The 24,539-nt window shown below is 31.0% G+C and overlaps 2 protein-coding genes across 2 annotated transcripts in view; both read right to left on the bottom strand.

Annotated features, from left to right (window-relative positions):
- LOC107436618 (uncharacterized) overlaps positions 1-24,539 on the bottom strand; it is a 166,396-nt gene that overhangs the window by 102,878 nt on the left and 38,979 nt on the right. The gene's annotated exons all lie outside the window — the stretch shown is intronic.
- On the bottom strand, positions 13,444-14,324 carry LOC107436616 (cuticle protein 10.9-like). Its single transcript, XM_016048384.4, has one exon. The coding sequence runs from the start codon at positions 14,073-14,075 to the stop codon at positions 13,629-13,631; it is 447 nt and encodes a 148-aa protein (XP_015903870.1). The 5' UTR covers positions 14,076-14,324; the 3' UTR covers positions 13,444-13,628.

Here is a 24,539-nt window from a genome sequence, read left to right as displayed (position 1 = left end):
TTTGAATATGCAGTAATTTTATGTTCTCTCTTATTAAAATAGTATCTGTATTTTGGAAATCTTAATACTGCATTTCAAAGTTTAAATTAAAATTTTTTTTTTTCATGGCTTAGGAAAACCATCGATTATCAGGAGCCTCGAATTGCATCCATAAAGACCATGCCGAACCTTTTAATTCTCAAAATTTTAAAATACGCTGCTTCTTGCAAACAGTGATTTTCCAGAACTTCACAAAGAGTGAGAGTAACTTATTTTTCATTAGAAACAGAAACATTTGCTCTTTTTTGATAAAAAATAAGAGAAAGAATGTAACATTTTATTTTATTCTAGTGTAAGAAACAACTACTAATAATATTAGATGTTATTGAGCACATAAACTAGTACGGTACTTTTATTTACGTCATACTAGAGTTGCACAGTGGGCAATTGGCGACGGTCTGAGAAACATCGTTATTTTTTTCAGGCCAAAATACAGCCAAGCACCGCAGAGCAGAAAAAAGAAACTTCATGAGTATATCAAATGTGTTCTATTTCTTTCTCATTGAAAACAACTGTACAATACAAAACCTTCAAATCGATCGCTTTCTAACACAAACAGAATATAGACGACGCTATTTGCGTCATAAAAAAAGAACAAAAGATAATATGCGTGATTCGCTGTACATCCAGGCTTTGCTTTTACATGAAATATTGAATAATTCCATTGAAATGAAAATGGCGCAGGAATGGAATAAAATCTCTCTTAAACTTAAAGCGTTTAAAGTTACTTACATTTTACTATGTTTCAACACAAACGGCAAAATTGATCAATTTGACTCCTTAATTATTAGGTTATCATCAAAAATCGGACCATATTAAGGTTTCAGGCGCAATGAGAAAATTTACTATAGCTCTAAAATAACAATTTTTGAAAAAATAATATTTTCATCAGAGTTACGAAGAAATGAAAAAGAGAAACATCAATACAAAGATCACAATTCAAATAAACAATAAATAAATGTTCAGTATCATATTTGCGATTCTATTTTTTTACTCCAAAATGCTGCCAGGCACTGTAGAGTAGAAAAAAGAAACTTCATGCATATGTCAAATGTGTCCGATTTCTTTCTCATTGAAAACAAATGTGCAATAGAAAACCTTCAAATCGATCGCTTCCTAGCACAAACAGAATATAGACGACGCTATTTGCGTCATAAAAAAGGAACAAAAGATAATATGCGTGATCCGCTGTACTTCCAGGCTTTGCTTTTACACGAAATATTGAATAATTCCGTTGAAATAAAAATGGCGCAGGAATCGAATAAAATTGCTCTCAAACGCCATTTTTTTCTTATTCCATTTCGATATCCAATGAAATATGCTCTGGAATCGCATTTCTGTTTTCGGAACACGAGAACAATAGAATGTATCTTCTTTGAATAAGTTTTCGATATTATAAGCGGGGGTGGTTTACTTTTGAAATTGTGATTTGCAAAAAAAAAAAAAAAAAAAAAAATNAAAAAAAAAAAAAAAAAAAAAAAAAAAAAAAAATCTTCTTTTTAAGCGAAGTTTTGTTACCAGTTCTAATTTATGTATTTGAATTAAAACCGATATTACTCTTAATTTACAGGAAAATCTGCTAATATGTAATTTAAAATATGATATAGTTGATTTCATTATAAAAAATTGTTGCATTTCCTTCTAAAACTATTTTAAATTATCAGAAAATAAACAGATTTAAATTTCATTTGAAGAATACTGCAAGCAATAATCATATAAATTACATATTATTTTACAATAAAATTTTTTTTTTAAATTTCTTGTGCACATTATATGATCTGTACTATTAGAAAAAATAATGTTTTTTTTTCATTAAAAATTTGATTTAAATTAATGTTTTAAAGTATAATATACAGTAGATCTAATCTTAAATTATCAGAATATAAACAAATATAAATTTCATTTGGAGAATATGTCAAGCAACGGTTATATGAATTACATATCATTTCACAATTTATAAAACATTTTTTTTAAAAATTATATGGGTATATTGTATGATTTGTACAATTAGCAAAAATAAAACTTTTTTTCTTCAAAATTTGATTTAAAATAATATTTTAAAATATTACATATAGTTACTTACTGTGTTTAAAGATCTAACTATAGAATTAAAAAGTGTTCATCGATTTTTTAATTTCCCTGGATAAAAATAGAAGACATGAAATCTATAAAAATTTTGGTCTCAAAATTAATAAAACTGCTGTTATATTCCTCACTACTTGTAGCGTTCAAACTACTACTGGTGAAGATCTAAATCACTAACGAAATGTGTAATAATAACAGTGGGGAACATATTTTTCGCTGAATTCATACAAACACTCGATCTTTTTTTCTTCGGATATGGGTATTCCAAATAGGAAATTAGTTTTTCTACCTAAAGCCATAGATTTTTTTTAAAATAAAAATTTTAGTCTAATTTTTTTGTCGAAATGTACAAGTTTAAAAACGTTGTACGTAATAGAGAGTCACGTGAATATAGCGGCAAATTTCTAGGGAAGTTAGAACACATCATCAGAATTAAAATTGCATAGGAACCCCTGCCAAAATGTTGTTGTACACGGCTACCCTGAGGAAAATTTGCCATTGGTTTGCCATAAATGCCATAGAATATTCCTATGGGGTTTTGCCTATGGTAAAATTTTGCCATAGGCAAAACCCCCTAGGAATATCCTATGGCATTTTTATATGGCATATTTTTGCCATACATGTATGGAAAAATTTTGCCATACGTATATGGCAAAAGTGTATGGCAAACTTTTACCATACGCAAAACCCCATAGGAATATCCTATGGCATTTTTTTATATGCCATACGTAAATGGCAAAATTTTACCATAGGCAAAACTTCATAGGAATATCCTATGGCATTTTTTTATATGGCAAATTTTTGCCATAAAACTAAGATGTGCTACAGTTTATGAAGAAATATTTTTCCATAGGTTATGGTACACCTTTGCCATACAGCTATGGCAACATTTCTCGTTGATATTTTACCATACATCAAAAAATAATTACTTACAAGAATCTTTCGCAATGGATATTAAAAATGCAAAACTTAATAATTGTAGAATAAATATATATACAGAAAGCTTTTTTTTTAAAATTTCTTTGATAAACTTCCCCTGTTTTACTTGCAGAATCCTTTCTGAATGCTGTTCTTATTCGAATAAATTTTGAACGGTTGGTACTAACCGTTAGAAAATGGGTCCGGTGGTCGGAGAGAGTGGGGAAAATATTGGTTATGTTGATTAGGAACAAAATATATTGAGTACAATCAACCAATATTTTTTAAAGCTGAAAAAAAACAAGAAAATAGAAAGTGGGTCTGGAGGTCGGAGCGAGTATAAAGAACGTTAATTTGATTGATTGGTATCATAATTAATTAGATAAGCGTCAGATATTAGAGGAACCTAAAAGAAAGCGAAGTAAAATAATGGTCCGATGGTCGGAGCGAGTATGAAAATTTTTTAAATTTTGATATGTGATACTAAGCTAACTCAGAAAATTTATGTCGAGTTGTGTTAAGCACAGTTAAAAAAGAGAACGCGATATAGAAACATTGGAAAATACGAAACATGTTTAAGACATGATTAAAATTGGAAAAATTAATAATTGCTATTGACAAATTGACACTTGGTCAGGGATAGTAAATAAAAATTAATTGGATATAGGAAATCGCTATGACGAAAAAGTTGTACACTTAAGGAAAGATTAAATTGTTAAAAGCATTTTTGGTAACAGCAGCAGATGATATGGCCAGGGAATGTCCCATTGATGATATTGAAGAAAAATAATTGTCAACCAGTAATCCAGCAAATCTAGTTAAGTGATGACCCTAAGCTATGTATAAATATGTAACAGAACATTGTAAATCGCTATGAACATATGTGGAAACTTTAGAAACATTAGTTGTAAGATAGTAAAACGCAGAGGTATACTGCCATACAAATCTTTATGGTTACCATTGGCCTATGGTATACTGCCATACAAATTTTTATGGTTGCCATAGGAGAATGGTGACGTGACATATAAATGCCATACAGGCCTCTATGGCTACCATTGGCCTATGGTATCTTGCCATACAAATTTCTATGGTAGCCATAGGCTTATGGAGTTTTGCCATTCAAATCTCTATGGTAACCATACACGTAGGATATCTTGCCATATAAATTTCTATGGTAGCCATAAGTTGCCATAGATTACCATAGGCTTCTCTATGGCAAATTTTCCTAAGGGTAGAGACGTTTTTCTATTATGACCAGTTCAGAAGCACTCAAAGAAACAGTTCATGATAGGGAAGTGCCCCTAGTGGCGTATCAGCATACCAAGAATTAAACGGTTTAAAATACTATTACAGTAAATGATTCTAACATTATATAATCTATTTATTTTTCAATATATAAGGAATGAAGTGAATAAATACAGCAAAATAATCAACAAATTTATTGGTAGAATACGATATATATTAGAACGTTAACCATACGGAAATGGTTAATGCTCCCACAAGTTAAGTAAACTGTTGAAAACACTCGATTCCGTCGTTGTAGTTGTTTCGAATGCCATTTGCCAATGCTAGCAAGCCTGCTTGGTGAAATGAAGCGAATTTAAGGCAGAGGTTGCGTTTCTTCTCTTCAGTAACGCCATCTATGATCAAGAATACGACTTCAGTCACACATACGTCACAGCCCGTTTATAGGGCGGACCCATTCATATAATCATTCATTCATCCACAGATAGTAATTTTGACCTGAACCAGAGAATGATCAATCTCCAATTCAGTACCCGTAGACGTATGATTTCCTATGAGAACATGGAGGACTTTGTGATCCAAAAGATTGAACATGCACTAGACACCATGTACTACATTCCTCTTCAGCCGGCGGGGATCGAACTCACGACCTCTTGGACATGGGACCAACACCCTGCCAACCAGGCTATTCCAGCTATACTCGATAATAGCTACTGGATGATACTAGATAATGGCTAAATGAAATTAAGGGATATCACAACAACCTCTAATAGAATTATGTTTTACTTTTAGATTAACCTTTCCTAGCAGACATACAAACGAGAACTTTTGAATGATCTCTTTCGCATAATTAAAGAATTAAATCGCGTACAAACCATCTTTAATTTGTTAGAAATGTATTCATTATTTATGAAAAGAATTCTCACTGCGCTGTAAAATATGCCGGTTTGAAACCGAAATACCATTCATTTTAATAAATACTTAAAGATTTTAATATATATTAAAAGCAATCTTTAACATTCCAAATCACATAACCTTGAAAACTTTTTGACATGCTGCGAGATCAAGTTTAATCACCTTGCTTATTATTTTTTTTGTACACAAAAGAATCATTAGACCGAGGACACTGCAACTTTTCCGAAGAAACAAATGATCATCATTGATATCTATTGTATCTGTTACAAATAATGTGTGCTGTCAAAATTCGGCCTCTTGTCCAACTTGTCATCATCACGTTCCGCAAGTTCGAGTACTGCGCTGTCTTCTTAGAAATCTGCTTCATTAATCCAAAGGGATATCCACATTTCTTGCCCATCTTTTATCGGTATCTGAGACACGTCTTAGCGAACTACAGCCACCACCTTCGATTTCTCATTAAAAACAAACAGAAGCCATTTGTCTTTTTACACAAAATCGAACATAACCCGTCCAACACTGCTGCTTAGTCATTAGCACCGGAGAAGATCCGGTACGTGCTGATGTTCATGTTTCCTGAAATAATCCTTTTTCTAGTTACTGCTCTTTTTTTTCTCCTATATTTTTAACTTGGATGAGTGAAAACAAGAGCTTAATCATTTGGCTTAGCTCTTGGGTTTCGATTAATCGATTATGAGCCTTTCTAGACGGTATGGTCATAGAGCATTAAAGAAATGCCATAAGAATGGTTCAATTAGGGTGTTTAAAACTCATGTTAAACTTTCACTATGTTCTGTTTAATTCTTGTAATGTTTGGATGCAGTGTTATTATTGAAATATTTTATTGTAATGGTATTGTAATTCTTGTAACGATATTTTGATACAATGTCATTCTTGCAATAATATTTTGAAGCAATGCGATTCTTATCATATTTTGAAGCAATGTAATTCTTATTATCGTATTTTGTAGCAACTTAGTTCAGTACGCTATCTTAAATCTGTAGATTAATCTTGTTAGTAATCTGTATTAATCGTGCAGATTTATCTTAAATTTTGTAATGGTGTCTTAATTCTGCAGATTTCTTTTTTGGATTTTAATTGTATATAAATCTTATTTCGTTTTAAGGGCTCAAGCATTTGGCTTAGCTCTTTGCTTTCGATTAATTAATCGTGAATCTTTCTAGACCTTACAGGCAGGGAGCATTAAATGAAAAGAATGATTCAATTACTACTATGTTTAAAACTCATGTCAAACTTTCATTATGTTCTGTTTAATTCTTGTAATATTTGGATGCAGCGTTATTATTGAAATATTTTATTGTAACAGTGTAATGCTATTGTAATTCTTATAACGATAGTTTGATACAATGTCATTCTTGTAATAATAATATTTTGAAGCAGTACGATTCTTATTATCATATTTTGAAGCAATCTAATTCTTATTATCGTATTTTGTAGCAACTTAGTTCAATACGCTATCTTAAATCTATAGTTTAATCTTGTTAATAATCTGTATTAATCGTGCAGATTTATCTTAAATTTTGCTATGATATCTTTATTCTGCAGATTTTTTTTTGTATTTTGATTGTATTTAAATCTTATCTAGTTTTAAGAGCTCAAGCATTTGGCTCAGCTCTTTGCTTTCGATTAATAATTAATCCAGAAACTTTCTAGACATTACAGGCAGGGAGCATTAAATGAAAAGAATGATTCAATTATTTCTATGTTTAAAACTTATGTCAAGCTTTTATGGCGATCCATTTAATTATTGTAATATTTTGAAGCTGAGCAATTCATGCGATGTTTTACTGAGGCTGTGTAATTACTGTAATGGTATTTTGAAACAGTGTAATTCATATTAACGATATTTTGAAGCAATGTCATTCTTGTATTAGTATTGTAAGTTATAAGTTGTAACCAATGCAATTAGTAATATAATTTTAGTTATAAGAAGTGTAATTATTTTATTATTTTAGAGCAATATAATTCTTATTATGTATTTGAGGCACCGTAGTTCTTGTTATGTTATTTTAAATATGCAGATTCTTTATGTTATTTAAACTACATTTAAATCTTATTTATCCGTAAGTGCTTAATTATTTGGCTTTGCTCTTTGTTTTTGATGAATTGATCATGAGCCCTTCTTGACAATATGGGCATAGAACATTAAGAAAAAGCTAAGAGAAGGGTTTTATTACATTTAAACTGTATTAAACTTCTATTTTGATCCGTTTAATTCTTGTAATATTTTGAAGCTGTGAAGTTTTTGCGATGTTTCACTGTAGCAGTATAATTAACTATTGTAATGGTATTTTGAAGTATGATTATTGTAACGGTAGTTTGAAGCAGTAATTATTTTAACTGTATTCTACCCTCTGAGTAGCTTGTAACCCCTACAGGGCTCGTCCCCAGGCGGTGAATCGGAAAATAAAATACCTCCCTCGGACCAACAGTCAGAAGTTCAACCTTTCTGAGGCTCTGGCAATTCTATTTCATGGTTTGTGCAATATCTATAAATGCCGACAAGACCAACTCCTGTGTCTTTTCTACTTACAGAAGACACAGAGGCACCTTTAATATTGATATCAAAATTAGCGATTCTCACATCAAAAGGATTGACTCCCCTGCCTACCTCGGCGCTACCCAGGATCCCGAACTTTGCTTCACAAGGCACATCAAAAATAACTGCTAACAAAGCCCTGAGAAAGTTAAACATTCTCAGAAAACTATTGGGAACGACATGGGGTTCAAGACCAACTACAGTAAAAAGCGCATATTGTACCATCATTAGGCCTGTGCTTAAATATGCCACTCCGATTTGGAATCTGGCCCCGAGTCTTCGAGAATAGACTCAGTCCAACACAGAGCATCTAAAATTATTATAGGTGCAACTTCCTCAACCAATAATGAAAAGGCAGAACAAGAATGTGGCCTACCTCCCTTGGAGAGCAGACGCCATCTTGTCACCATCAAGTTCACCAACAGACTCTGTAGTAACAACATGGATCACATTTCTACCAGAGTTGTTTTCAACAAATGGAAAGGCTCAACCAGACTTAAGATTATCTTCTACTCTCCAGCTTGATCGGGATGTAAGAAGTTGAATCAATATGAAACATTCTACCCTTAAATTTCTTCAAGAACCCCTTTTTCCCAGAAAGCCACCAAAAGAAATAAGGATTAGCTTGAACTTATTACAACCTTTCTCAAAGAATGAAGACCCCAACGTTCTTAAAATAAAAGTCCTTGAAAACATTGAAAAGGTCTTCCAAGGCAACTTGGCAATTGCTTACTTTGATGGCTAGTCAGACAAATTCCTCAATACAGGAAGTGCAGGCATTCTCCTTCTTGTTCCTGATGTTAGTAATTACCAATTTAAAAGCAATACAGGCCTGATAACTTCAAATTTCACCAGCGAGTTCTTAGCAATCAAGGAAGCTGCCACTCTCTACCTGAATGATCCGAATGTCTCAGGCCTCACTGACGGGCTAGTGATCCTTTCTGACTGTAATCGACCTTAGAAGCAATTATTAAAGGTGACACGAACATCACCTCTGCCATAAATGTATTACTTACGAGTCTGAATTGTAGGGGAAAATCATGTCATCTTCAGTGAATCCCTGCACACGTCAACATCGAGGACAATAGGACCCTAGAACCTTGACATCGGCTATGGCAAGACTTAGAACTAATCATTTCAGAGGGATGAAAATTCACCTGGACAAGACCAGGACATACGTTATCTGCAGAAACTGCCCGGATGTCATGGTGAAACCAAGACACATACTCGAGTGCCTTGCGCTCTGTCACATGTTTTAAAATTGGGATGGATACCAATTGAGGACAATCTAAGAGCTATTATCAACAGTCAAGAGGCAGCGAAGCCAGTGGCCGCAATAGTCCAGACTTTTGATGTTATCTGAAAATCCATGAACACGAAAACAACAAACAACAACAGCGGTATTATAAATATTACGGAAAATAATACGACTAACTTCTAGATGAGTTAGGGTGCATTATCAGAACTAATATTGCATAGGAGGCCATGTCCTGAAAGTTCGTTCTGAGTAGCTAGTAGCTCTTCTCTATTATGAAGTGCTCAGAAGCACACTCAGAAACAGTTCATGGTAGAGAAGCGCTCCATGTGGCGTAATCTATCCAATTTTAATTTTGATAATGCGCTCTAACTCCTCTAGAAGTGTGTTGCAACAATTTGTCGCAACATTAATGCAACTCTCTGTCATGTATAAAGTTTTTAAACTGCATTTCGACAAATAAAAAGATGTACCTTGGAGAAAGAAACAGATTGCAGATTTGAAATCAAAAATATGGAAGTATTTAAGATCTGTTAAGAAATCTTTTGCAACAGAAAATCAAAAAGGAAAACATTCCTAAACGTTATTTAAGGTAGTAAATTTATCAAATATAAAGTCATAAAATATTTTATTTATAAATTTTTTTAAATGAATTAAAAACTGAAAAAATTAAAAGAAACATCAAAGTAATAAATTTATTGTTTAGTTTTAAAAAAATATTTTCTTACAGTGAAATACTGTTTGTCTTCATGTTATCTACCTTATAACACATCGGCTGATAAGTTCCCGGTCTAATGAAGTAAACACAAATTTTTTAGTAAAATTCAAATTTATTCATCAACATAGTCTCTTTTAAGAGATGTACAATCACTCCATCGCCTCTCTAACATCTCTATACCTTTCTTAAAAAAAGAACCATCTTCGGCGTCAAAATAGGCGTTTGTTTCGGCAATCACTTCCTCATTCGTGCTGAATCTCTTACCTGCGAGCATTTTTTTTCAAGTCTGCAAACAAGTAGAAGTCACTAGGAGCCAAATCTGGTGAATAGGGTGGGTGCGGGTGAATAGGGGGTGTCTGACACAACGTCAAACAGCTCTCGGAATCATCAATTCGTTGTTGTTTTTGGTCAACTGTTAGCACACGCTGCACCCACTTCGAAAACAGCTTTCTCATAAACAAATGTTCGTGCAAAATAAAGCCTACACGCTCTTTTGATATATTTAGAGTATCAGCTATGTCATGCAACCTCACTTTGCTGTTTTCTATAACAATTTTGTGGACTTTTATTATGTTTTCCGGATTAACCACTTCTTTAGGGCTTCCAGAACGTGGCGCATCTTCAACATTTGTTCGACCACGTTTAAAATCAGCAAACCAGTCAATAATGGTCGATTTTCCTGGTGAAGAACCCGTATAACACTTATCGAGCCAATCTTTAGTTTCTATCGTGTTTTTTCCCACTAAATAACAATGTTTAATAAGAACACGAAATTCTTTTTTATCCAATGTTTCAATAATATAAATTGGTGTTCGATTAAAATCACTGTAACTTTAAAATCAATCGGGAGATTGTTATAAAATTTTGACACCTTTTATTTGAAGGTTAGGACTTGCTAGCTAAACAAAATACTAATTCTGCATTTAGGGCACCATTTGTATGTCAGACCAGAAACTTATCAGCCGATGTGTTATATTGTCGCAGCTTCATTGCTTCCTTAAGTAAACACGTCATTTTATAATTAGATTATGGCTACAAGAATCATGCAATAATGCCTTTCAAGCAAACAAAAAATTATCTATGCTTATATTTAAACGCTAAGACATACGTTAACGATAATAGGCTTGTGTGTGTCATCACATCATTAGGAAACTAGTTGGAAGTTTTATTTTTCACGAAAGAATACGTCGAATAAGAATTTCAAAAATAAGGACGGTAAAAATAATTTTTTTATAAAATTGTTGAAAAATAAATTAAAAATAGAAAAAAATGCAAAAACATCTAAGCAATAAATTTATCTTTCAGTTTTAAAAAAAATATCTTATAATCAAATACTGCTTGTCTTCGTATCATCTGCCTTATACATTGTCACGACTTCATTGCTTCCTTAAGCAAACACGCCATTTTATAACCAGATTATGATTACAAGAACCATGCAATAATGCCTTTCAAATAAAAAAAATCGAATTATCTATGCATATATTTAAACGCTAAAACCTCTGGGAAAACAGACGTTAAAGATAATAGGTTTTTGTGTGTCCTTTCATCATCAGGGAATTCGTTGGAAGTTTAATTTTTCACGAAAGAATGCCTCTAATAAAGAAATTCAAAAATAAAAACGATGTTTATCTCTGTTTACTCTTTTAGTTGAAAGAGTTTCTACAAAAGAAATCTTTTTTTATAACGGAATGTGAAAGAAAAATCTTTTAAATCAATATCCATACAGAACCTTTGTCTAAGTCTTATTCATATTAACTTTTCTTATCTTTCAATGCAGGATTTGAATACGACTTTTTATGAGGATAAGAATCGATTATTTTAGGATTTATGGTGGCAACAATCTTGCTTGTAAAAAGCTAATGCATTATCTGCAAAAATAGAGATTTTGTTTTATTATTATTATTTTTTTGGAAATTTGAATCCTGTTCACAGATAATTCAAATAGATGGGATTTTATTATCATCTCAATAGAAAAACGATTTAAAATTTGATAAAACATCAACGAATTATTTCTTGGTCTTTTAAATTTCAAAATCACAATACAATAAAATTAATATGTTAATAGTACAGCTAATATATAATCTAAAATACAAAAATTAGCGATAAATTCAATTGTAAAGTCAAAATATTTTAACGTGATTTTAAATAATTTAGTTAATGCGGTTTTGTTTATAATACATTTTATTAAGGTAAAATAATGTGTTAAACTAAAATTAAACTTATTGAACTAAAAGCATGATTAAACTAAAATACTTTAATAGCTAAATAGTTTAAGTAATTACTCGATACAATTACATAAAAAATCAATATTATGTATGTTTCATAAGTTTAAATTAAGCGAAAAAAGGAATATACAATTGCGTGTATAAAGACATTAAAAATCTCATTTTATAAAAGCATGTTTCAACGATTTAAATAGAGCATATAATATCTTACCTTATTTTTAAAGCATTTTACTTTTCCAGTGATGTTTAAACTTTATATCAAACCTATAAACTTATTGAGACACAGTTTTTGTTACGTAGATTACAATTTTGAAAGAAGCATATTTATGTTAAATTGTACATACATTTATTTGCAAAAAATCATAATGCAAGGTTGTATTTCTTAAGCTAAAGTTCTAAGCGAATTGTTATTGAGCAATAAGGTATAAATTACATATTTTATATTATGCAACTAAAGTATTTTAATGCTTCATATTGCTACTTTTCCATGAATTTACTCATAATTTTTGAATTTTCCTGATTTTGGTATTTTTAGTCAATAATTATGTATTTTCATACTTGCTTGTAAAAGGTTTCTCATGAGTTGCCTCTGTACGAATTAGTTAATTTCAATAAAAAAAAATCCTAGTATTTTAATTTTTACTTTCGTAGGTAGCGTAACTCAAAATAAGTAGGGGAATAATGGGTGAAACTGGGTAACGGGGATAAACCAGCACCTTGATTTTTATAAAATAAAGGCTTGGTTAATTTTTGCGAAACCAGGTACAAGGGGGCGGGGCGTAGGATTTGTTGTAACATTTGTTAGTTTTGTTGTAACTTTTGTTAAATTTGTTAATTTCGTTAATTTTGTTTTACTTTTTGATAAATTTGTTAATTCCAAGTTTTGGAATAACTGTCCCTTTTTTTCTCTTCTTCTTCCTTAAATACGGTCTTGACTATATCACATGCAATTTACATGCATAACTTTCTTAAACTGTAGTATGAAATATAAATCTCTTCTACTTTTCACTGAAATTCTAGTTTCCCTAAATTTCCCAAAGAATTAACATTTGTACATTTTTAAGATCGGGTGGTTTGATTTTTTTCTAGAAAAAAAATCATTTATAAACAAAGTTGTACATCTAAGACTTTTCGAGAATGATACATAGTATACAACTAAGCAATGAATATCTTAGTTACCTTATCAATGAATATGAATATCTTGGTTACATTTTCAATGAATATGAATATCCTGGTCACCTTTTCAATGAATATGAATATCTTGGTTACCTTTTCAGTGAATATGAGTATCTTGGTCGAAAAGTTTATAGCCAACCGGCTTTCGAATCTTAGCTACCCGGTATTTCCCCCCCCCCCTTTCTACATGATTTTTTTTTAAAAAAACTTAAATTGCTTGACATATATTTCCGATACATTTCAAAACAAAATTATTCATCTCCAACAATTAGCATAAACAAATAAATTCAAAACAACATCCAAATTTTAAAAACTTTTATATAAAAACATTGTAAAATTACTCGCATACACAATACACAATATTCACAAAAAGAAAATAATATTTGTAGCACAATTGTGAGATAAGAATTTCTGATGAATGAATCTTACAGTAAAAATGAAAACAAAATGAAAGCTTTTGAAATTTCCAACTAGAACAAATCAGTTTTTTAATTAATTCAATTTGCTTGAATTCCTGGCAGATAAGTAATCACTAGCGTTAATTTTTCCTCCAGATGTTAAAAGAACAATAGGCTTACCACTCATGCTGGCACCTGACGAAGCAGCCAATTTAATATTTCTCAACCTTGCTCTATATCCATCGCCATCGGCGGTATAATCCACAAATCTATAAACACCTTCAGGATCCAAGTATCCATAGCTGCCTTTAACCACTCCTTCAGAGTTGGCGATTTCTTGTCGATGCTGCTTCGTTCCTAAATCATCCCTTACGGAAAAACTAAACTCATATGGCCTGTGCTGTTCTTCAATCGTTTCTAGAACATTGGGAGTTGTAAACTCAATCATTCTGATGTATCTAGGTGGAATGGTAAGAGGCAGTGGTGTTGCAACTGAAGCCAAGGCAGCCAAAACTAAAGCTCTTGCTATCGTAGAGAGCATTCTTTTTTGTCTGAAAGATTCACCTAAAAGTGATGTTAGCAGATTTGGCGAAGGTTTTTATATAAGTATTTAACAAAAGATATATTCAATAAGATTAAGCTTCTTTATAAAGAAAGAATGTGTGTCATATTTGCATTAAAGGGCGAGACGGAAAAAAAGTGTCAAAGGTAACTGAATATGCATCAATTTTCGATTCTAAACACTTTTTAGGATATGCTTCTGCGAACTAAGCGACGTTTAAAAGAAGAAATAGCAAAATCCTGGATGAATTACCATATCATATTCCTCCACGCGAAATGTGTTTTTAATTTTGAGGTTCATGGACTTAAACGTTATTATGTCAGTAAGCTAGCAAATAGAATTCATAGTAATGGAATAAAAACAATATATTAAAAAACTTAAATAGCAGGAAAAATAATATTTTTTTTAAAAAAAAGAATCGTATATTTAAAGAAGATAAGCAAAAAAAGAAACGTTTTCTGAGCATTGTTATCTTTAAATAAATAGATTCACAATTTAGTTATGATAGTTGCATTAATTTAATTTTAATGTTTTTCATTTCAAAATTATTGAATTTTATGTTTAAAAAAAAGTCATTCAAATAGAGATAAACATGCAGCTAAAAAAGCAGTAAATATTTTATTCCCCTAGAAATTCTACAGCTTTAGTGTATTTTGAATGCTGCCTGAAATTTGAAACCTTAAGTAAGAATTAAATAACAGAGCAACAAGTAGAAAGATTAATAGTTCACAAGCCCTGCTGATAAAACTAAAATGATTTATTTTTGCCATATTATAAAGAAATAATTAAGAAATATTCTTTTCCTGAATTGTAAAGTTTACAATTTTTTACATAATTTTAAAGCATCTATTTTTACATGGCGAAATGAAAAAAATTTGAGCAAATTCGGTTGAATAGTTCCTGAGAAGTCGAATTTAAAAAAGATGTATATTTATAATATTATTTCTCAGGAGTTATTCTACCGATTGCTGTCAAATTTTGTATTTTGCCATGCAAAATTAGCGGTATTTTAAACCAGATTTTAATTGACCTAATCAGATACAAAAACGTATTTTCTCTGAATAAACATACTTTTTTCCCTCCTGATTTGGATTTCTAACTTCCAAAACACAGAGCGAAGTCACAAACATGGCCCCCATAGTTTGCTGAGGAAAGTGATCCAAACTTTGAACCCAATAATATTAATTTTACTTTTTACGTATGTTGCCATATCACGAAACCTTTTTAAGGGAATTGAAACATTTTTACATACAATGTTACAATGAAATTCGGTTATAAAAGGATAATTTCATGCTAAAAAAAACTTTTAGTAAATATTTATTTTTTATTATTATTTTATTTAATAATATTCGAAAAACTTTTGAAATATAAGGTATATAGTTTTTTAAATCATTTTACGCAGCGCAATTTTAAATGGCAAAGTACAAAACTTGAAGGAAATCGGATAAATAGTTCCTGAGAAATCAACATTTAAGAATACGACTTCTTCAAAATTTCATTTCTCCCGAAATATTACACCAATTTGTTCACATTTGTATTTTGCCTTTAAAAATGGCATTCTTTAAAATGATGTAAAAAAGTTTTTACCTAATAGTTAATAAAATAATAAATAAAGTTATATTTTGCTTGGGATAATCTTTTTATAACCGAATTTTATAATTGTGTGCAATAATTTTTCAATTCGCTTAAAACGTTCTGATGAAATGGTGAAGTACGCCAATATTAGAATTAGCATTAAGGGGTGTAAAACTTCGGACTGCTCTCCTGAACAAACGATTGGAATCCCATTTCCCAGATTGCGATTACCCCTATATTTTAAAGGTCAGAAATCCTAATCCATCAACAACAAAAAATGTACGTTTATTTAGAGAAAGTACGTTTTTGCGTCTGATTTCTTAACTTAAAATATTATCTGCACTAATTAAGTAGCATATTTGACGTCATCCTCTCGAACTATTAAGACAGAGCTTATAGAAATTGCAAAGAAAACATACTCGTAAATGTCATACGCCACTAGGGCCGCTATCCTGTCAAGAAATGCTCCTCCGTGTGCTTATGAGCAGGTCATAGTAGAGAAGAGCCCCTAGCCGCATACGATGACTTTTCCAGGATTTGTTTCTTAAGCAATTTCAATTCTAATGAAGTGCTCCAACTGCCCTAGAAGTTTGTCACAACATTTACGCGACTTCTTTTTATGCATAACGTTCTCAAACTAGTACATTTCGACAACAAAAATTAGCTTTGAGACCAAAAATAAAATAAGTTTATGTAAAAATTATATTTCTGAAACAGCTACCCAAGATGATGCAAAAATGTCGCAGCCTAAAATTACCACTGCATTTCATTAAGTTATTTGTGATACAAATCACACTTAAATTTTCATCACTTTGAAAAATCACGTTTTCATCTAACTAGCGAATGCATAAAGAAGAGATCGGGGTTGTCCAGCTTTAAACATTATGCTCTTGTTTTTCCAGAGAGGCATCATTCAATGCACTCCGCAGTGAATTGAAACAAAGCAATTTTCTTTGAACGTGCGCTACTTAGATATCAGATGTTTTTGAGGAAACATAAGAATGTTATTTTTTCGTGCATTATAAAGTATTTTAGAATTCTTTTTCTTCAAAATATTTGTTTAAATCGAAACGAAATACTTCTGATTCAACGCAAGCTTTATAAAGATGTTCTAACTGGAAAAGATTTCGAGTTTTTAAATAAATTTCCAGCTTTTCGATTTCTCGGTAAAATTTATTTTTAAATGACGCGGAGGGATTAAACGGTTCTGTCGTGCACTTGATGCAAGGAATAAATTGATATAATTTGCTTAGAAAAATATTCTGGTAAAACTACCATACTGTATGGTTAAAAATGGTATTGTATGGTTCTGGCAAAACAAAACTAACTTCTTTTTTCTGAACTGAACTGGCCTAAAACTGACTTTTCCCGATGTACCTTTTCTAAAAAAACTATTTATGAAATCGCTTTGAAATTTTTTGGGAATATTTGATATTATATCAGTTGCATGTTTTGAAAATGCTATAGCGTTACTAAAAATACTTTTTGAGCTATGAAAAATTTTGCTCAAAAAAGATGAAAAATTTAAAGAAATTAAAAGCTTTCAGTTCATAATTTTTTCTAAAAAATTTCTGCCAAAGATATGTATTAACAGTTATCATAGTGTAAACATGCAGGTGTAAATATTCTGAAAAACTGTAGCAATATCTTGTTTAAATGTTGAAAAAAGGTACATCGTAAAAAGTAAGTTTTAGCATTACTGGGATATGCCCCACTGACTTCCCTTAAATTAAAGAATAAAAATTCTGCATTTATAATAATTCCCTACGACTCAATTCTACTCATCATCAACTTCCTTTTCTTATTCGTCAGCAATAAAACTTCTTTATATCTCAAAAGAGACATTAGCCACCACAATTGAGATAAAATCTTTAAGATTAAACCTTGTTTATATCTCAAAAGAGACATTAGCCACCACAATTGAGATAAAACCTTTGAGATTAAACCTTGTTTATATCTCAAAAGAGACACTAGCCACCACAATTGAGGTAAAACCGTTGAGATTAAGTCTTGTTTATATCTCAAAAGAGACATTAGCCACCACAATTGAGGTAAAACCTTTGAGATTAAACCTTGTTTATATCTCAAAAGAGACATTAGCCACCACAATTGAGATAAAACCGTTGAGATTTAACCTTGTTTATATCTCAAAAGAGACATTAGCCACCACAATTGAGATAAAACTGCTGAGATTAAACCTTGTTTATAGTTCAAAAGATACATTAGCTGCCTTAATAGTTTAGCGCATGTTAGCAGCTGAAAGTAACTTAAGCATGATCATCATGATTCATTGAAAACGTGCCGCAGTGTGGTTACTTTGAAACGGTGCATGAGATAGGAGACTTCAATTACAAACAATTGATTGGCGCACTTTTAAACGGATTTTTTAGAGTGTTACTAGTACCCTCGCTGCTTCAGGTAGGACTAAAAATTCAAATTTTCACGTTAAATTTCCTTGCGAGCATAAAGAGGGTATTTTTTTAAATTAACTTCTCACCATATTGTCCTAATCACATCGTAAATTTTCATTAAAAGTTTAAGTTGAAGAATCGAAATTCTGCATTTATAATAATTCCCTTCATCATCAACTTCTTTTTCTTATTCGTCGGCAATAAAACTTCCCTTGTTTATATCTCAAAAGAGACATTAGCCGCCACAATAGTTTAGTGTATGTTATCAGCTAATGGTAACCTAAAGCATGATAATCATAATCCATCGAAAGCGTGCTCCGCAGTGTGGTTACCTCGAAACAGCACGTGTCACACGAGACTTTAATTGCAAACAACCTTAATTCCTCTCCGTTTCTGCCGCAATTACAGCCACTTTTCAACAAGGGATCCGATGCGAGACACTGACAAAATAATAGGAATCGTGAAAATTTTCTTCACAGGTAATTAAGATCTCCCGTTGTTAACGAGCTACTTTAATTAAAGGAACGGAATCTGGTATGTGTGCATGTTTACAAGGCGAGTGGCGCGTTGTAATTTTTGGAAAGGAGCTCCGGAGGAAGAATTGCTTTGATGTTCTAGAATGGAATTAATTCTCCATGGGTGGAGTTTTAAGTGACTCGTGAAGTGTATGTTTCAAAATCATGTTTGAAAATACTACATTTAAATTGTAATAATCGTGAAATATTTTCGAATAATTACTAGCTACGTAGGTATTGTAGTTACAAAATACGTAATTATATCGACGGCATTTTAAGAATATCAAATATTATTTCGTCACTTAAATGGCACCTCGGTTTATTTCAGAGAAGTGCCTAATGCTATGGAAAAAGTTATTCTTAAAGCAAGAAATTTTTTTTCATTTTGTTTTCTTATTTCCGAAAAGTAGCTATTAAATAATGCAAATGCTGCCAAATAGGAGCGAAGATTATGCATTATTTGTTTTCTATCGTTAATTATGTGTAATTATTTTGTTGATATTTTGGGCTTAGTTTGACAGAAAATCCTGTTACAGTTGGATTCACAATGGAAAAATATCATTTGTTTTCGTATCAAAACAAAAATAAAAATGCTCATGAAGCAATAAAGATATAAATATTGGCTATTAAAAAACCACAATCATAATTGCTGAACTTTTTATAAGACTCTCTTACGCATGACATGTCTAATTTTAAAAAAAAATTTCAAAATTGCATTCGAATTTCCGAAACTAAATACAGCTAAAATTATATAAGCTATTAAGGAATAAAATTATTTCATCTGACAAACAACAGCCTGAACATAAACGCTGATGTAGAATGAAAACTGTTTACTAATTGTTACGAATTCCCAATAATCATAAAATTATATATCCTTGTCATCATTTCTAATATTCTTTAATACACAAAATGCTTTTCATAGGTCGAAAGCGTCTTCAAAAACAGCCTTAATATAAACAATGGTGGTGAATGGAACCTCATTTATGTAACTGTTACAAACTCACGACAGTTATAAAAGTAGCATATTTGAAGCATCACTACTAATAAGCTATTAAGGCAAAAAAAATTTCAACAGACGGAGGGATCTTATAAAAAAAAAAAAAAAACATCAACTGAAAAACATTCTACCTAGTCGTTAAAAATTTACAGTTGTTAATCCTAGTTGTTAAATATGGATGGTGTTTTCAATAGAAATGTAAACAATAACAATCTCGAGCTCGGGACCTACTCTAGTTTCGGTTAAAAAGTTTGCAGCTGCTTACTACATGTTATTCTGATAGGCGATGTTTTCAAACGGATAATTTTGTTTTCAATAAAAGAAATAAACTAGATAATTTCTGAGCTCAAATCTGCCGTATTTCATAAGATATTAATGTTATTATGTAATTCTGGGGAGTTTGGAGTGAAAATTTGTTTTAGTTATTTTGTTATTTAATTTTAAAAAAGGTGACATGGTTGCTAGATTTTGAATAACTCGCTTTTTTGGCAGTCTTGATTTGGCCTCTTTCCATTTGTTTATTCCTGTTTGTTCGTGTTGCAAGCTGTGCACCATCTTACGTTAGTGTTAACACTTTTAGTATTGTAAACAGTATTGTTAGCATTGTAAACATAAGTAATAAGTAATCAAATGCATTGTTTGCAAGAATCTCAAAACACAATGATGCCAAATGGCTTTAAAATACAACTGAAACAGTAACCCGGAAATTTAGACAGTCCCGAGCTTGCAGCGCTCCCTAGTGTAGAAAACACCATCCATTATAAAAATAACATATCTGTAACATCGTTTCTATTATTCTTTAATGAATAAAATGCGTTTCCTAAAATGGAAGGACCTTCTAAAAACAGCTTTAATCTAAACAATGTTGTAAATTGATTTAATGATCGTATGCTAAGTTTCTGGAAGCTTTTAGGTTATAGAAACAATATATATTCTTATTATAGCATCTTTTACAACGTTTTTTTATTGTTATACTTATTGATAACAAAAAATACGGAAACAATAGCTAAGAAAACACCCACTTTCACAGCTTCTATAACGTAAAAAAGAAAAAAGAAACAAATCTTGCAAAGTGTAACCCTTCTTTCACTTCAGCGTTAAAGAAGACAAAAAATACCTATAAAAGAGGTCCAGTGTATTACCAATGATTGATTGGGTAGTTTCTAGACCTAACTTATCGATCACCTTTTAGAATGTCTCCCACTTCGTTTTTCAAATAAATAAGAAGAGTAGGAAGAAAATATGGGTTTCAATTCTTCTTCCTCCCATGCTCTTTCTAAAGAAGATCAATTACGGCACTTTTCCATTTTCTTTTTTCAACACTTCGGCCTTTTCTGGTTGCATGTCAAAGGCACTCTGTCTTTATTAAGGACTGTAAAGAGAAATCTATAAGTTGTTTGGTGTGTTTAAAGAAGGAGGCGATGATGCCAACTAAATAAATCAAAAACTGTATAAACCAGTTACAGATTTTTTTGGCGCTGAAGATTAATGCCGGAAAACTGCTTTTATCCAAATGTAGTTTGGAAAAGTTTAGATTGATCGAAACTGTCTGAGCGTCACAGAAACTAGTGTTAGAAACTTCAGATGGATCGAAATTGTTTGGTACATAGAAACTTTATGGAAATTAACAGTTGAAGTAGACAATATTTAACGCTGCTGCGAATGTAATAAATAAAAGTTTGTAATTTTGTGTAATAATATTTCATAGCTATCTTCATGTGTAATGGAATGACTATCTTTGCTTTTATTGCGGTACTTCGAATAGTTGAGGCGATGGTGGTAACTAAATAAATCAAGCCCTGCGTCAGTCATAGTTATATATTTTTTCGGTGCTATAACTGATTTTAAGTTGATTGCACTGATATCTGTGCTGGAAAACAAATTTTATCCGAATCTAGAATGGGAAACTTTAAAGTGACAGAAACTGCCTAAACGTTATAGAAATTAGTGTTAAGAACTTCAGATGAATCGAAATTGTTTTGTACATAACGACTATATGAAAACTGATTTTTTTTATCTTAATCCACTATGGAAAACTTTAGAGAGGTAGAAACTGCCTAAACGTTACAGAAATTAGTGTTAAGAACTTCAGATGGATCGAAATTGTTTTGTACATAACGACTATATGAAAACTGATTTTATCCTAATCCAGTATGGGAAACTTTAGAGAGGTAGAAACTGCCTAAACGTCACAGAAATTGGTGTTAAGAACTTCAGATGGATCGAAATTGTTTTGTACGTAACAACTATATGAAAATTTATTTTTTCTTAATCCACTATGGGAAACTTTGGAGAGGTAGAAACTGCCTGAAGGTTACAGAGATTAACAGTTGAAGTAGACAATATTTCACGCTGCTGCGAATGTAATAAATAAAAGTTTGTAATTTTGTGTAATAATATTTCATAGCTATCTTCATGTGTAATGGAATGACTATCTTTGCTTTTATTGCGGTACTTCGAATAGTTGAGGCGATGGTGGAAACTAAATAAATCAAGTCCTGCGTCAGTTATAGTTATAGATTTTTTCGGTGCTATAACTGATTTTAAGTTGATTGCACTGATATCGGTGCTGGAAAACTGATTTTATCCGAATCTAGAATGGGAAACTTTAAAGTGATAGAATCTGCCTAAACGTTATAGAAATTAGTGTTAAGAACTTCAGATGAATCGAAATTGTTTTGTACATAACGACTATATGAAAACTGATTTTATCTTAATCCACTATGGGAAACTTCAGAGAGGTAGAAACTGCCTAAACGTTACAGAAATTAGTGTTAAGAACTTCAGATGGATCGAAATTGTTTTGTACTTAACGACTATATGAAAATTGATTTTATCTTAATCCACTATGGGAAACTTTGGAGAGGTAGAAACTGCCTGAAGGTTACAGAAATTAGTGTTAAGAACTTCAGATGAATCGAAATTGTTTGGAACGTAACGACTATATGGAAACTAACAATTCAGGAGTAGAAACTATTTCATAGTTTGCTAATGACAAATGTTTGTTAATGATAAATGGCGTAAATAGTTTGTTAATGACAAATGGCGTAAATAGTTTGTTAAATTTGTAATTTTGTATTTAATATTTTATGATTTGTATGTGCCTTATTATGATAAGATTTGTTTTCATTCAGCTACTTTTTTTTTTAATGGCAGGTATTGAATACTCATTCTTAACCTCGGAAGATGCCGGAAGTGTTGCTCATTTAACGTTACCCAGTGGAACTAGGCTTAGTTTAGAAAAATCAAGCAAACCATAATTTTTTTCTGGTTTCGATTCTGTTTAATGGTGATTTTCAAAACACGACTAAACACGATTCTTGATGATCATCAAACAATACAAGAAAAAAATGACAGTAAAACTGTGGTTTTCTTTCAATTTTGCTACACGAATTTATAACCTGCCATAATTTCCGAAAAGAAAAGGAAGTAATACATAGCTAACAGCGAAGTGGCAGTTTTAGAGTAATCGGGTAACTCACCGAATCTTAACCTCGTCAAGAATGTATATGCTATGTAAGCAAGGACTCGAAATGCTAGATTGTAGAACGAATAAAATCACTCATTCCTTCAGGGATGATTTGGAAATGAAGAAATTGTTGAAAACTCTAAATCCCGGTTGTATCTAAGCTAAATCAATTAAATCAGATTATGAACTGAAAGCAAAAGTGGGGAAAATTAAATATTAGTACAAAATGTATTAATTTTCCTAATAAACTTATTTTTTCTAAATTGTATTTGATTCATTTGTTTCATTCGTTATTGCAAAAACAACTTAAATTATTAAATTAATATTAACTTTTATTAATAAATCTATTTAATTTATTTATTTTAATCTAGATTACCTAAAACTACTTGAAAAAAAATCTTGGATTAGTTTATTAAACATTATTAATACTTCAAAATAATGCGCATGCAATTATATTAATAGTTTATGAATGTTAGAGGTTTTTCTTTTGTAAAAAATATAACAGAGTAAAAAAAATTTACTGAAGCGCAAAATTGGTTTTTGATGTTGAGTGTCAATAAAGTATAATTTGAGTATCATAATTTTTTTTATAAAATGTCATCATCATTTAAAAAATACATCTTAAAAAGAAACGTACATTAAAAGCTATTCACGTCAAACTTTAATGGTGAACAACATCATTTAAGAAAAAAAAAATTATACACATAGTTAAAAAAATTAAGTGACATTTTTATGTTTAAAATGAGTTTAGCACATGTTCTTTAAAAATTTGAAGAAAAAAAATGTAGTTTCAAGGCGTTTCATTTTCTTTTAGAAAATAGTCTGCGATTAAAAAAAAAGCTCTTTAATGTTTAATTTTCCTGCCGATTCTCATTTATTAAACTATCGTCTGAACGTGTAAATTAATTCCATGTTTTTTTTTCTATATTTAAAGAGAAAAATGTCGCTTTCAGTAAAAATAAATGTTACCCCATCTAAAGCTTGCAAAAAGCTTTAAACAAGGAACATTAAAGAGATTGCGACAAGCTGTTTATTAAAACACGCGCTTAAATTAAACTCTGCAGAAAGGAAGAAGTTTTAGTCTCAAAATTCCTTATTGGAACACTTATTCTTCTGGCAGTTGCAATTACTATTGTCACTAGAAGTTTAATCTCGTTCTTAATTTCACAATAAGTATGCTAGAAATTTTCCAAAGAATGTTGTCTTAATTAAAGAGTTAGAAATTATTTAGCATGGTCGTCTAGTTCCCAATCAAAAGGTTTTAAAATTTAATATCTGAAGTTTTGTATGAGATTTGAAAAACGTATTAAAACGTTCATAAATGAGTTTGTATAAATAGTAAGAAACGTTTCGAAATATTTTAATTTAGAAAACTGCAAATGAAACTCTGAATAAGTAAGTAGCAGAGGACGAAACATGTTAGAGTGTGTTTTTAATTTTTAATTTACACCATTTTCAATTATTTTTAATTCGTTA

This window comes from Parasteatoda tepidariorum, chromosome 10 (assembly GCF_043381705.1).
Source record: "Parasteatoda tepidariorum isolate YZ-2023 chromosome 10, CAS_Ptep_4.0, whole genome shotgun sequence".
NCBI lineage: Eukaryota > Metazoa > Arthropoda > Arachnida > Araneae > Theridiidae > Parasteatoda > Parasteatoda tepidariorum.
Note: the sequence above shows the minus strand (reverse complement) of the source record. Positions and strands in the feature narration are given on the sequence as shown.